The sequence below is a fragment of the Meleagris gallopavo genome, chromosome 15 (genome assembly GCF_905368555.1).
Source record: "Meleagris gallopavo chromosome 15, MGAL_WU_HG_1.1, whole genome shotgun sequence".
NCBI lineage: Eukaryota > Metazoa > Chordata > Aves > Galliformes > Phasianidae > Meleagris > Meleagris gallopavo.
In genome coordinates, this window is record NC_139418.1 from 10,200,203 (window position 1) to 10,213,467 (window position 13,265).

General features: G+C 43.4%; 1 protein-coding gene across 2 annotated transcripts in view; it reads left to right on the forward strand.

Annotated features, from left to right (window-relative positions):
* The first annotated feature begins 3,705 nt into the window (after nucleotides 1-3,705).
* Nucleotides 3,706-13,265, forward strand: part of RNF145 (ring finger protein 145) — a 40,922-nt gene continuing 31,362 nt past the window's right edge. The window contains exons 1-2 of one of the 2 annotated variants that reach the window (XM_085236365.1): nucleotides 3,706-4,001; nucleotides 12,505-12,718. In XM_085236365.1, the coding sequence (XP_085092491.1) occupies nucleotides 12,535-12,718 (184 nt within the window). In that variant the 5' untranslated portion in view covers nucleotides 3,706-4,001; nucleotides 12,505-12,534. Of the gene's footprint in view, nucleotides 4,002-4,248; nucleotides 4,271-12,504; nucleotides 12,719-13,265 lie in introns of those variants that run through there. The other variant, XM_010719014.4, reaches the window with a different exon arrangement.

Consider the following 13,265-nt stretch of genomic DNA (forward strand, 5'->3'; position numbering starts at 1 on the left):
GGCAGATTTGTGCACAAACCTCTGCTGTTCCTGACCTCTTAAATATAATACAACAGATAAAATGCTTTATTGGACACTGCCATCACTGTGCCCCAGGAACAACAATGTGTGTATATGAGCTCTGATTCTGAGTCACTGTGTGACTATGGGCAAAACAGTGAGAGTTTCCAGTGTTCAATAATGTGATGTGCTGCAGTAGCTGGCAGCTCAGCTGGAGACATAGAAACATCTCTGGTTTGAAACGAACATTTTCAAGTTATCACTAATATAGTGAGTCTCTGTCTTGGCTTCATTATCAGTAAGGTGGAAGTTGGACTAATATTTGTATAGCTTCTTCACATGAGTTTTTTCCAACTCTGTTGGCACTGTTAGATGTTATAAATACTAGAGGTTTGTACCCATCTGCTATGTGCTGAATGTGACTGTTATTCTTCTTCCACTATTCAGCCCACTTATTTTTATTTTATTTACTTAAATCTTTTTATTCTACATTATGCCCCACTGGCAAGTGATCTGGGGAGAGAACTGTGATTCTTTTGTTTCACTGAACAAAAACTGATTCATCAGTTTCCTTACATCACCTCTCAGCTCTCTAGCTTCTCAACACAGAGATTGGTATGGCTTTCCCTTAGGTAAGTTGTAAGTCACAGCAGCTGTGTATTTGTTGGGAGTAAGCACTCCTCAATGTTATTAAAGTGGTTTATATGTATGTAATCATATGAGATGCAATTATCTGAGATACTGCAGAAGTAGTTTCCTGAAGAGAGTGAAATAAATATGAAATTGAGATACTGGAACAAGTTGAATTGCGAGAACAAGCTGTGAAAAGCTGTGAGAATGACAGGAAAAAATAAAAGTCGATATAAAGCTGAGAGATGGGGAGAGACTTAGGAAATAGGGTTATAGGCAATGAAAAGGAGAAGTTCTGACATGGTGAGTAAGATCAGGTGAATCAGGCAAATACATTTGCTATGCCTGTGCTGGGACTCTGTAATTGTACTGTTTCCTATGACTAAGTATGTGTTTCTGCAAGAATTACAGTTATTTGGTTTTTTATTCAGTGAATGGGCTAAGATATCAAGAAGAGAACACCAGCTTTGGGGGCTGGCTGCCATCAGTGTGTTCAGGCATACACGCGAGGCACAAAATCAGGTTCCACAGCCAATCTGAATTTTTGCATGTAACTGTTGTGTGACTGCATTTCACAGTGTGACCTACTGCTTTGTTTTAACATATGTATGCATGAATATTTCATGAAACAATTTACTGTGAGAGAAGCTTCAAATAAAACTGCCCATTTTACTGTCTCCCATAGGCGTGCAGTGTCCTGCCATGTCAGCGCATTTTGCTGCTTTAGAGAATTCTTCTGAGGGGTTTTCTTTGTAAGCATTTTGAGGTGCTGGCAGTTGTCCATCCACACGGACAAATCAAATTTCCACATTATCTGAACTCTGAGAATGTCTTTTGAAAGCTTTAATGAGATGTAGTGAACAGCTAAAGAGGACCACTTTGGTGACAAGTTCGTAATTCAAATGCCTCTGCTCATAATGAGAGACAAACAATCATACATTCAGAACTCGTTATCACTCAGTGTCAAATGTAGAAAAGGCTTTAAAATTCCAGAGACTTTTAAAGCAGAAGGTTGTGGTATTTTTTTGCAGATGTGCCTGACAAAACAGCAGTAAGGCTGTGTGCCTGCTCTGCCCATTAGAAAATCTGTTTTTGTGAAGCAACACATATTCAGAATTGATGATGAGGGATGTTGAAATGAAAGAAAAGGACATTTGATTCCAATGTCTTCTTGCAAACTGAAGTATTTCAGTGATTTACTACCATACTTTCATGATACATATAATTCTAAAATAATGATAGACTTCCACTCCTTCTAGAAAAACCTGTTGCTTTATACAACTGTGAATGTTTTTTTTCTCCCTCTGCTACTTGCTGGGTGTTATTTTTTTTCTTTTTTCTTTTTTTTTTTTTTCAGAAGCAGCTCAGAAACAGGCAGTAGAATTTTACAGATCCTGCACCATTGCCCCGACTTCAGTCAGCATTGAATTGAAACCACAGAGAACAGAAGTGACTCTTTTTTTTCCCATGTACAGCAGGAGAATACAAGTGCTCCATAGAGATGAAGCTGAGATTCTTATGCCTTATATGACAGCTGGCGGTTTGTACTCCTTGTGATAAGATGTGGTGTGGTGGTACCAACAAGTGTTAGAGAATAATAGCAGCAAAGTAGTGAGTAGGCTGAGCCAGGCAGAATAATGGGAAGGCTGGAGTCTGATGAAGCCACTGTTTTCCCTTGTTCTCTGATAGCTTTAAACTAAAAGCTTAAAAAAAAATAAAACAAAAACTTATTTTTAAAACATCGTTAAAATCTGAAGCTTGTGGAAACTTGTATCAATAAGCTGAGCTTCTCTGTGCTGCCTGAGCAAAGGCTTCTGTTTGGGAAACCTCAGTTGTGCTGTTTGGTCTCCTTTCTGCTGTTGTGTGGGCTGACAAATCAGAGAGAAGTCAGGTGCAGCATTAACACCAGATAGAACCATGAGAGCATATAGCAGCACCGAGCCCTGCTGCATTGCTGACACAGGCAGATTCAAACTACAGTTTTCTTCTGGCGGTTTGAAAACCCCTGCGTATGCAGATAGGGGTCATTTTGCAAAGCGTGGTGTGGACAGACACTCTTATATTAGTATCTATTCTTCATGGAGTGACATACGTTGTGTTGAGACTGAGCACTTTTCATACATGTTGAATGCTCGGGTTCTCATTAGAGGTGGAAGGAAAAAAGCAATTATTGAGTTGGCTTGCCCAGCCCCTGCGAATGACAGGATTTTCCAGTTCAGCTTATTCCTTCATTCCTCACCACAGCAAAGTTTCTCATGTCTGAGACAGTGTGGCTTTGTAATTTTTGTCAGGTATGAAGGTCAAAAGCATTACAACTCTTGGACTACAGCCCTTCTTTACCACTTTGGAGAGCGTGCTGGGGCCTGGCCGTGCAGTCTTTATGTGAATAGGAGATGTTGGAGCGCATCCAGAGAAGGGCCACAAAAATGATCCACAGAATGGAACACTTCTAAGAGGACGGGCTGAGAGGGCTGGGGCGCTTCAGCCTGGAGAAGAGAAGGCTCTGAGGTGGTGAGATAGGGGCCTTTCAGTAGAAGAAGGGGAGCTACAGGAAAGAAGGGGACAGACTTCTTTAGCAGGGTCTGAGGTCATAGAACATGGGGAAATGGCTTTAAGCTTAAAGAGGATAGATTTAGGTTAGATATAAGGAGATCTTTTACAGTGAGGGCGGTGAGGCACTTGCACAAGTTGCCCAGTGATGTGGTTGGTGCCCCGTCCCTGGAGGCTTTCAAGATGAGGCTGTATAAGGCCCTGGGCAGCCCGATGGAGCTGCGGTGTCCCTGTTCACTGCAGGGCAGACGGCCCTCAGAGGTCCCTTCCAACTCTAAGGATTCTGTGCTTAAGGACGAGTTACGGGTGCAGGCAGGGAGCCGCCCCTACAAGTGTCTCCTGCTGAAAAGGGACAGCGCAAAGTCCCGTATTTTCGGATTGAATCCGAAAGGTGACCACAAAAAAAAGAGTCAATTTTAATATTTTCAATTGCTAAAACCACCGAGATCTTCTCCAGAACCCCTTTTCAGGGACCGAAGTGACGGAACCACACACGCAGCGCCGCGGGTCGACCCTGCTGGGTGCCGGGGCGGAGCTGCGGGCCGGGCGCATGCGCGGTGCGGGGCGGCGCGCGCGCGCAGGCAGCGGGGCCATGGCCGGCCGTGCGTGGGGCCGCGGGCCGTCGGCGCCCTGAGGCGGCGCGGTGCCGCCATGGTGCCTGGAGGAGCCGCTCTGCCGCCGCCGGGCGCCCGACCGCCGCTGTCGCTGTGAGACGCAGAGCTCCGCCGCGGGCTCGGGGAGCGGCACCGGCACCGAGAGGAGGGAGAGGAGGCGGCGACCACCATCACAACCACCACCACCACCACCAGCCGCCGATCCAGGTGATTTCCTCACACGCGCACGGCCCCGCAGCCTTGGTGGCCCCTCAGGGCCGCGGTGCTCTGCGTGCGGCCCGTGTGGGACCCAGCCGGCCCGGAACGGCGGCTGCGGGGATGTTCGCGGCCGCCCCCGCCCGGCACCGGCCCCTCCGGCGGCCACGGGCCCGGGTACACCTCGCACCGACCCCGGTCGTGCTTATGTAAGGGGCGAACTCCGCGGGGCTGCGCTCCTTTGTACCGCGTCGGACTTTTCCTCGGGCTCCCGGAGCGAGGTTTGTGATGGGAACGGGCAGTGCTGCACCGGGGGGGGGGGCGGAAAAAGAGAGAAAGGTGTTTTTTGTTCGTGACGTGTAAGTATCGGTAACCAAGGGAGAGCGCTAGGTGGGAGACACGGCAGGCAAAAAAAATGCCTTTTGTTTTCCAGGGAGATGGGGGATTTCGGTAACGTGCCTGACTCACGCGTTACCCGTTCGTGATCTCATTCCAAATGCCATTCTTTTGGTTTGTAGGTGTTGCTGTCTTTGTCTGCTGCGATTTTCGATACGAGAGTTGCTGTTAACTTTTTGTGTGCTCAGGCTGCAGGGATACCCACTGCTGTGTCTGCTTTGGGTTCTGTGTGCAGTGCACTCTCAGAATACTTGAGAGGGTCACAGGGAAGTTATTTTTAATTACTCTTTGAGATTAAGTATAGAAAAAGAATGAGAGCTGTTAAGCTGTTACTGCCTGTAACTTCAGTTTACTTGCAAGTTTGGTTTATTTGTGCTGATTATCTTAAGTAACTAACTAGCTGTGCATGAGAAATTGTCTCTGTTTCCACATAATTTTCTCATTAGTTTTACCAATTGTGGCAGTCAGCTCCAGTTACTCCTAATGTCACAAAAAAGTTCACTTTATTAATCCCTGAACTCGTTACCATTAGGAAATGGTTCTCTTTGAACACCATTATGGGGAAAGATAATCAGAAATCTCAGTAACGTGAAACTACTGTTTGTCTAAAATGCAGCATTTATTCACCTGGTTTGCAGCAGTCCTAGGAGGAAGCCCTGACGTTAGAGCAGCCTGATCCCGTAGGGGACGTGGGCTGAACAGTGTGTGTCTGGAGATGGGCTGGGGAATTCCTTCCTTCGGAGAGATGGAAAGAGAGGGGCGCCTCGCTTGGGTGCGCTGTGGAATCCACAGTGCAGATGCAGAGAGACTCATCATGCCCAGAAGACATAAATGATGGGTGTGCCTTGGAAAGCTCTAAGCCTGCTTAGCATTTCACGTCGTGCTCCTTTTCTCTAAGCTATTTGCTATTCTCGGGTTGGTTTCCTTCTCTTCATGCAAACATGCAGAGATCTTCCGTTTCAGTTCACTGGAAGTCTTTTTTTATAGTTTGGTGACTTGTTCTTCTGAATCAGTTTTCATTTCCAAACACATTAGGGAATGTTTAAGGTGTTTACAAAGTGGACAGTTCACAGCAGTTTTGCTTTTTAAGTGTGCGTTCATGTCTGGCACTTCCAATGTGCTTCAAGCATCCGTGTGTTGGTTTCTCTGTGTTTATTTTAAAGCATTTCCTTTCATTTCAGCGAAGCCTGATTGCTTAATTAGCTGCACACTTGAAAGGAGCATTCAGAAGTGGGTGCTTCACCTCATGGAATTTCCTGGAAAAAATTGTTGATTGCACATTTTGTGTTTAAAAGAGAACTTGAGTTTAAGGGACTTTCCTTTCACCATTCTTGTGTCACACGTCTGTTACCGCAGGGAGCAGAGCTGCCTGCTTGACAAGCTTGGAACTGATGCTTCTTATTTACAGGATTCAAAGTTGCAACAACAAAAGTTTTATGATATTAACGCAGGAAAATCTTGAAAGTATTTTCTATTTTCACTTGTAACAAGTTGGGTAACTAGTTGTTAGCACTGCCAGCTCTAAACACAGTCTACATCTGTATCCGAAGTGGCTCAAAGCTAGGTGAACAGCCGTGGGGGATGGCGTGCATTTCATCCTGCTGCATAACAGCGTCCTGGTACCGCGTTCAGGCTGCAGTTTGTGGGATCTGTGAGCTCTGCCTGTGTGGCTGCTCTCCTCTGCTCCAGCCCAGGGTTGGCTGTCACAGACTGCATCGTCCCAGTGCTCTGTGTGCAGGTCCCTGGGTGCTCTGTCCTCTGCAGAGGCGCTTTGGGACTGCAGCCCAGATTTCCTCAGAATATGCTGATACAAATGTGGTTAGGCAGGCCTGTAGGTGTAGACTTGCAAATATGGCAGTGACGGCAAAAAATCTGCTGAATAACTAGTTAATGAACCAAACCTCAGAAGGCAAGGAACTGTAGAGTCAGAAAGGACCTGAGAGCAGCTTGATTTCTGTTCATTCAATCTTATATTTTTTTTTTTCCCTAATTACTTACAGATATAATTGGTTACAGTTTTAATGTAATGAATTAGATAGCTGTGTTTCAGATTCTGAACTCGACCGGGCAAACAACGTTCTGTGCTCTGAAAAATGAGCAGCCCTTGTTGGTGTGCCTGCATTTGAATTGATAATATTCAGGCAGGGAGCTGATCCTATAGGAATCCACAGAAAGGTTTTCCTGAGTACCTACTGGGTTTGTTAACCCTTGTTAACATGTGTCAGTCCCAGAGTTCAGCTCCCTCGTCCTACCTGCTCATTATGAAGTCTTGAAAGCACTGGATGTTTTACAGGCTGCCTATAAATAATACACTTGCTCTGTAATTGACTGGAGCTGCTTATAGTGTATGAAAGTACTCTAGAAATAAATCTTTAAAGTAACTTTTAACTTCCCAGTGCTGAGATATATCCTCATTCCTGAATTGATTTTCTTCTCCCTCATAAAACTTGCTAAAACTAATGGCAGTTGGAAATGTAGATTTCTTTCTCCTGTACAGTTAACTGTCTCTGGTTGGTTTTGCCTTTAATATGAATGCGTGTTCACTTCTGTCCCCATGAAAAGATGAGGGGTTGAGATACTGATTTACAGTATCAATTGTTTTGCCTGAAATATATTATGTATTTGCTTGAAATGATCAACTTTGGTTGTCTCTGTTTATAAATGATATGGTCTGGGGTGAGTAGGAGTTCAGCAATTCATTTGTTTTCTAAATGGAGATAAGAATTCTGCAGTTCCATATTGTCAGCTCTTTACCAATCTGTCCTGTTAAACTACATGGGGGAACAAAAATCATTTATTCTTGTTAACTTCTTGCATATCAAGATTGAGTATTGTGTTTGCGAACTGGTATTCTCTATAAACCTTTAAATTGAATGCTAAATACCAAGTGATTATTATTTGGAGTTACTAAACAGGTGAGCTACAGAAACTGTGTATTACTGGAGCTGCTTACCGGATCCTAATGACAGCCTTGCAGTGCAGACTGGAGTGTTTCGCTGCTTTATTGGTCCGCTCGGTATGCTCATAGTTTCTGGCCTTCTCAGCAGAAATGGTTGAGTGCTGTCCTTGTTAGCCAACACAGAAGTTGGCCTCATTTGAGCTGTACAGGAGCAAGGTGTCTTTTGCTTTCCTTGCTGCTGACTGCATGGGAAGGAGCTGTTCTGATGGATCACTGACTCACGTACTCTCCGGAGTTCTGTGGATTTTTGTGTGTGTTTTTTTCCACAGACACACCGGGAAGTTCTTTGCTGAGTATATTATCGGATAAACCTTTTCAGACTGTTCCTTCCCTTTCCTTCTTTTTGTTTTCTGTCTCCAGATAGATGATACAAAGATAGAACTCTCTGAAGTACCAGATTCTTCTGTACTTCAAATTCCTTTCAGTTTATTTTCTTCAGGAACAGGACAGGCCCTTGGAAGGAAGGGTTCTAAGAAATGAATGAGAACAACATGGCTAATTTTAGGGTTTTCAGACATTGCACCTTCTGTAGTTCCAAGTCAAGACTCTTCCCCTCTTCAAAATCTGTCCAGCCATGTTTACCCTTCAGGAAATCAAAGCTTTTCTTGATGACGTCTTCAGCTTCAGTAAGTTGAAGTGGAAGCTGGAGTACAGATCAAAGTCTGATGGTTAGTGAGTGTATCCAGAATAACTGGATATTGCAGGTGTGAAGAAGGCAAGTTGAAATTGTTACTTCTTTTGGTTTCTGGTCAGACTTTCCAGCTGTCTTAAATCTTAATCCTGTAGGAGGATGAGTGCCTGGCTGGTCTTCAGATGTTAAACAACACTGGAGGATCCAGTCTAGCACTGAAGTTCTGATCCCAGATGGAGCTACTGAACCTTTCTATGCTGGTTTTTGGTGGATGTTAGTGGAACTATCGGCTATTTTGGTGGAGAAATGAGAACAGTGTTTATAATAGCAAATATTCCGGTGTGTTTCTGTAAGTATTGAGAAACACTGTGAATGCTTTTCTTACTGTGAGACGCTCTACTTGATTAATGGAACTTTGGACCTGCTTGGATAAACGGATGCAGATTTTGTGTATCCTCTCGTAATTTCATCAGTGAGTATTTTCTTCCTGTGATGTTTAAATATAAGTTAGTACATAAAAAATACTGCATTTGTTCAAGCAGCATAACTCACATTTCAGTTGAAATGGTAAATTCTTATGTCAAAGCCTCAGAAAGAAACTTCTATTAAAGGGAAAATGTGTGTTGTCTTCAAAAGATTTTTTTTTAAGCTTGCTGCTCATTTGTTTTGCCAGCGGACTCGTAAGAGACCAATCTGTGATAGCTTCTTTTTTTTTTTTTTTAAATCAGATTTTACTAATTTATCGTTGTCTTTAAAACCAGCCAGGAATGTTTTTGGCCAAACATTTCTGCCAGATGAAGGAGGGATTTGTAGATGCTGTGTTGTTGTGGAAACACTGTTTTCCAAACATTAATCAGTTCTGGTGGGAAATTTTAAAATGCTGTTTGAGGTCAAATAGTGCAGCTGTGCAGGCACTCACTTAGGAGGTGGAGTCTGAATTTCTTCCTAGGACTGTTCATTTTCTCATCCTCTTTTGGAACAGCAGGATGTTTGAAATCATGGGGAAAATATGCTGAGGCACAAACCAGTGGCTTCCCAATCCTATTAAGTCCATTTTTTGGCTGTGTTTAAGTGTGACCTATGTTTTCTAATGTCTGAGCATCCAGCAACTTGTCATCATCCTTTATCTAAAGGTTTTAGAGGTTTAATTTTTTTTTATTGGTTTGCTTTTACACCAATCAAAATAATGTATTGTGAGAGCTCTCTGTGATGTAATGAGCTGAGTGCAGTGGACTTTGTTGCTCGTCTGTGTTATGTTTTGTTAGAACTTGGCAGCAGTTACAGCTGAAGCTTTATTTGACACATCCACATTTCTAATGAAGTTAATTGTAAAGAGTTTCTTATTAGCACTGAGTGCTCTGTCAGGCAGTGGCAGAATACACTGCAGTGTGTCAGTGACTGCCTCTCATAGAACGTAGCCTATCGATTGCAGCGTAATGTGCTTCTTAAAGTTTCTTTTGCCTTCAGAATCACAGAATGGCCAGGGCTGGAAGGGACCTCAAGGATCATGAATCTTCAATCCCTGCCACAGGCAGGGACACCAACCTCCACATTTAATACTAGACCAGGCTGCCCAGGGCCCCAACCAACCTGGCCCTGAACACCTCCAGGGATGGATGTGGCATCCACAACCTGTCTGGGCAGCTGTTTCAGCACCTCACCACTCTCTCTGTAAAAAATTCCCCCTGATATCCAACCTAAATCTCCCCTCCCTCAACCTAAAACCATTTCCCCTTGTCCTGCTGTTATCTACCCTTTCAAAGAGTTGATTCCCCTCCTGTTTGTAGGTACCCTTTAGGTACTGAAAGGCTGCAAGGAGGTCACCCTGCAGCCTTCTTTTCTCCAGGCTGAACAAGCCCAGCTCCCTCAGCCTGTCTTCATAGGGGAGGTGCTCCAGCCCCCTGATCATCTTTGTGGCTCTCCTCTGGACCCTCTCCAACAGCTCTCTGGCTGTCTTGTACTGAAGAACTGTACTGTACTCTTGTCTTTCCTGCCTTTGTGCTCATTAACAGGGTTAGAATTGTTTGCTTCCTTAGGTAATAGAAATGCTGCTCTTTCTAGTTTTATTACATTCTCAAGCATGCGTGTATTGATTTGGAAGGCAAATTTTTCAGCTTAATTTGGATGTGCAGAACACCGATTAACTTTCAGTATTTGGAGAAGTCCACAGAGTTCTGTATTTGGGGTAAATCAGGAAAGTGGGAGCTTCCTCCTTGTCCTGTGGGTTTGGTTATTGCAGCTGACTGAAAAAAGTTTGTCCATCACAGGAGCTCAGCTGGGAGTCAGTGCTTGCTGGTGCTTTTCCTTTGGCTGTAACAGTGAACACCTGAAGTCAGCTCCTGCCCCCCAGGCCCTGATCCACTTGGATGTGTGTCCTAGCAAAAAGCAGAAGGCAGCTTGGTTTAATTAATTAATTAGTTGTAATTAATTTTGTGTATCTGGCAAACCCAAGGATTTTGGGGGGAGGAGAAGAAAGGACATTCTGTGTGTCTTCATATGAGTTGGCTTTAAGCAGTGTGCCTATGAGCAGAGGCTCCGTTTGCAGCCTGCAGCTGAAACACTCTGTTCCTGTCTGTGCATTTAACCTCTGCCTTTCATTCTCACTAAATGCTAAACATGAGTTAAGCTATCCGGGCAGTGGTTTTGATTATTGGTCCTAAATATTGGTAAGTGTTATGGCAGAACTTCCCCTTAGAAGCCCCAGTGGGTGGTGTGGGTGTCAGGCATGACTGTGGTGTCTTGGGGTCTGCAGAGCTGCTGCAGGAGCTGTAGCTGTCTGTAAAGGAACAGCTAAAAACACTTTCTGACTTCCTGTGGTATGCTTGGTATGTGGGACGTGACACTGCTTTACTTGAGAAATGGGGCTGTGGGCTGGGTGATGGCAGCCCTGTAACCTATAGTCTGCTGAGACAGACCTCACTTCTGATCCACCCTGACTTGTTGGCCAGAACTGATGGTGTCAGCGTGGCTTCAGGTGTGCATGAGTGGTTCCTGATAGCATCTTGTCCATGGCAACAGAAACAAAGCTTCACATGATGGTTGTGTATGGGAAGTAGGAAAGATTTTTGGTTTCTGTGTATGAGCAGGACTTCCTTTGGTGCTGTGCTTCTGTGTTGTATTTTTAAAACTTGCACAATAACCACTTAAAGAAAATCTTGTAAAGCTTATTTTAAAAAGCACAGTTCCAAATGCAGGTTTTTCTGTTTCTGTGATGGGAATGCAGGTTTTTTTTTTCAAGTTGTCCCCATAATAAGAAAAGGTTCTCAATTTCAGTCAGTCCAGTTAGACCAATTAGTCCTGAACTCAGCCTCTAATGGTGTGCTGTTGGTGATGGTTTTTGTTTGTTTGAATGGCTGCTGCTGGAGAAATGCTTGCTGGGATCTTCCCCACCTTGGCCTTGAACACTTTGCTACGCTGCTTCTGTGCACAGTGTGTAACTGGTGGCTCATGGAGCCAGCCTGGGGGCTGTGCTGCTCCGCAGTGGGCGAGGGGTTGGGACAGTGCTTTGCTTTTAGAAACAGCTGTTGGTCTCAGCTGAAAGCAGTGCTCTGGCAGGTTGAGGAAAGTGATCCTTCTGCTCTTTAGAAATGGTTCTGTTGATGATCAAACAGCCTTTGAAATGCTGTTGTGGACCACCGTGTGTGTGTATGTATGTATGTATATATATATATATATATATATATACGTACACATATTTCTGTTTTGAAAGAGAAAGAAGGGTGAATTAAAAAAAAAAAAGGGGGAAAAGAAAAGCCCTTCATAGTCTTGCATTGTCCATCTTCTCTGATTGCAACTCCAAAATTAAATTACCTTCCAGTACTCTGGAGAAAGGATATAATTTTTTTTTTTTTTTTTAATATGATTCCTTGCAGTGAATTACATTAGAATAAGTAGAATAGTTCTGTTCCTGGTCTTAATCTTCAAAACTGCCTCGAATTCCATAAGTGTATAAAATCATAGAGGTTAATGAATGTCCTAAATAATTTTCTGACGTTTGAACTGATTTAAAAAATCATTTTAGTTTGCACTGAGGAAATGAATCTAAAATGTTTTAAAAAGTTTTAGTTGTGGTTATTTCATTTGAGACTTACAAATCTGTATGTAGAAACAGAACAACTCATTGGCAGCACTCTTTATGTGTGACTTTTATTGCTGTTTGTTTTTTAAAGTTTATCATGTTGGTGTTTGTGTAATCTCCTGTGTATTGGAGTCCTTTGAATGGACACTTGGACTCTGAATTAGTGCAAATAAGAATAAAGGTTTATTTGGTGTACACTCTGACCATTCTTATTGTCATTAACCTGCCCCCCCAGCCCCTGTTTTACAATATTGCCATGGAAAGCTGCTAGGAAATTGACTTACATATAGCAAAAATAGAAGCTGTCCTGCCTGGATTTGAATTGAAGTCAGTGGATTCATTTAGTCATTTGTGGCCATGCAGGAAGCCCCATTCGTATGTTCACAAAGCCTAATAGCTGTTTGTTCAGTGAGATTGATTTGATTACTCTTCTGTCTTGTGCTATTTACAGTCTGCTGCCAGTTCACGGAAAGAGAAGAGAATGGCTGCAAAGGAGAAGTTGGAGGCAATGTTAAATGTGGCCCTGAGGGTCCCAAGCATCATGCTGTTGGATGTCTTGTACAGATGGGATGTCAGCTCATTCTTCCAGCAGATCCAAAGAAGCAGCCTGCACAACAACCCTCTCTTCCAGTACAAGTACTTGGCCCTTAATATGCATTATGTGGGTAAGTGAATGTGTATTCAGGAGAAAACACTACTAGTAAATACCATTTTTGCTTGCTTCAAAATTGTTGAGAAATTTATAATAGTATGGTAATCTATTGATTGCAACAAATTGCATGAAAATAAATGTAATCAGCAGCACTGTAATTAATGTAAAGGGCTGTTTATGTTAGCAGTAAAGAGGTCCTGTCTAGGGTCTTCAGCTTTGTTGTTTAGCCTTGATATGTAAATAGAGTAAAATTAATGCCTGGAAACAGTATTGATGCCCTGAGAGAACAGCACAGTAATGCTGACTGCATCTGACTAGTAAGAAAGCTGCAGTGAAATGCTGTGCAGACAAGAAGTATTGTAACTTAAATCATTGGCATTAAAGAAGAGACTAGAGCAAAGGTTGCTTGCTCTGAGCTGTGACCACAGCAGCAGAAAGTTGGCTTTTACTGCTGTGTGGATATGGTTCTTCAGCATACAACCTTATGACCTGGATGTATGCTCTGAGTCGATTAGAGCATGTAACAAGTCCTGCGTGGCAGATAAATGGACAAAATTACT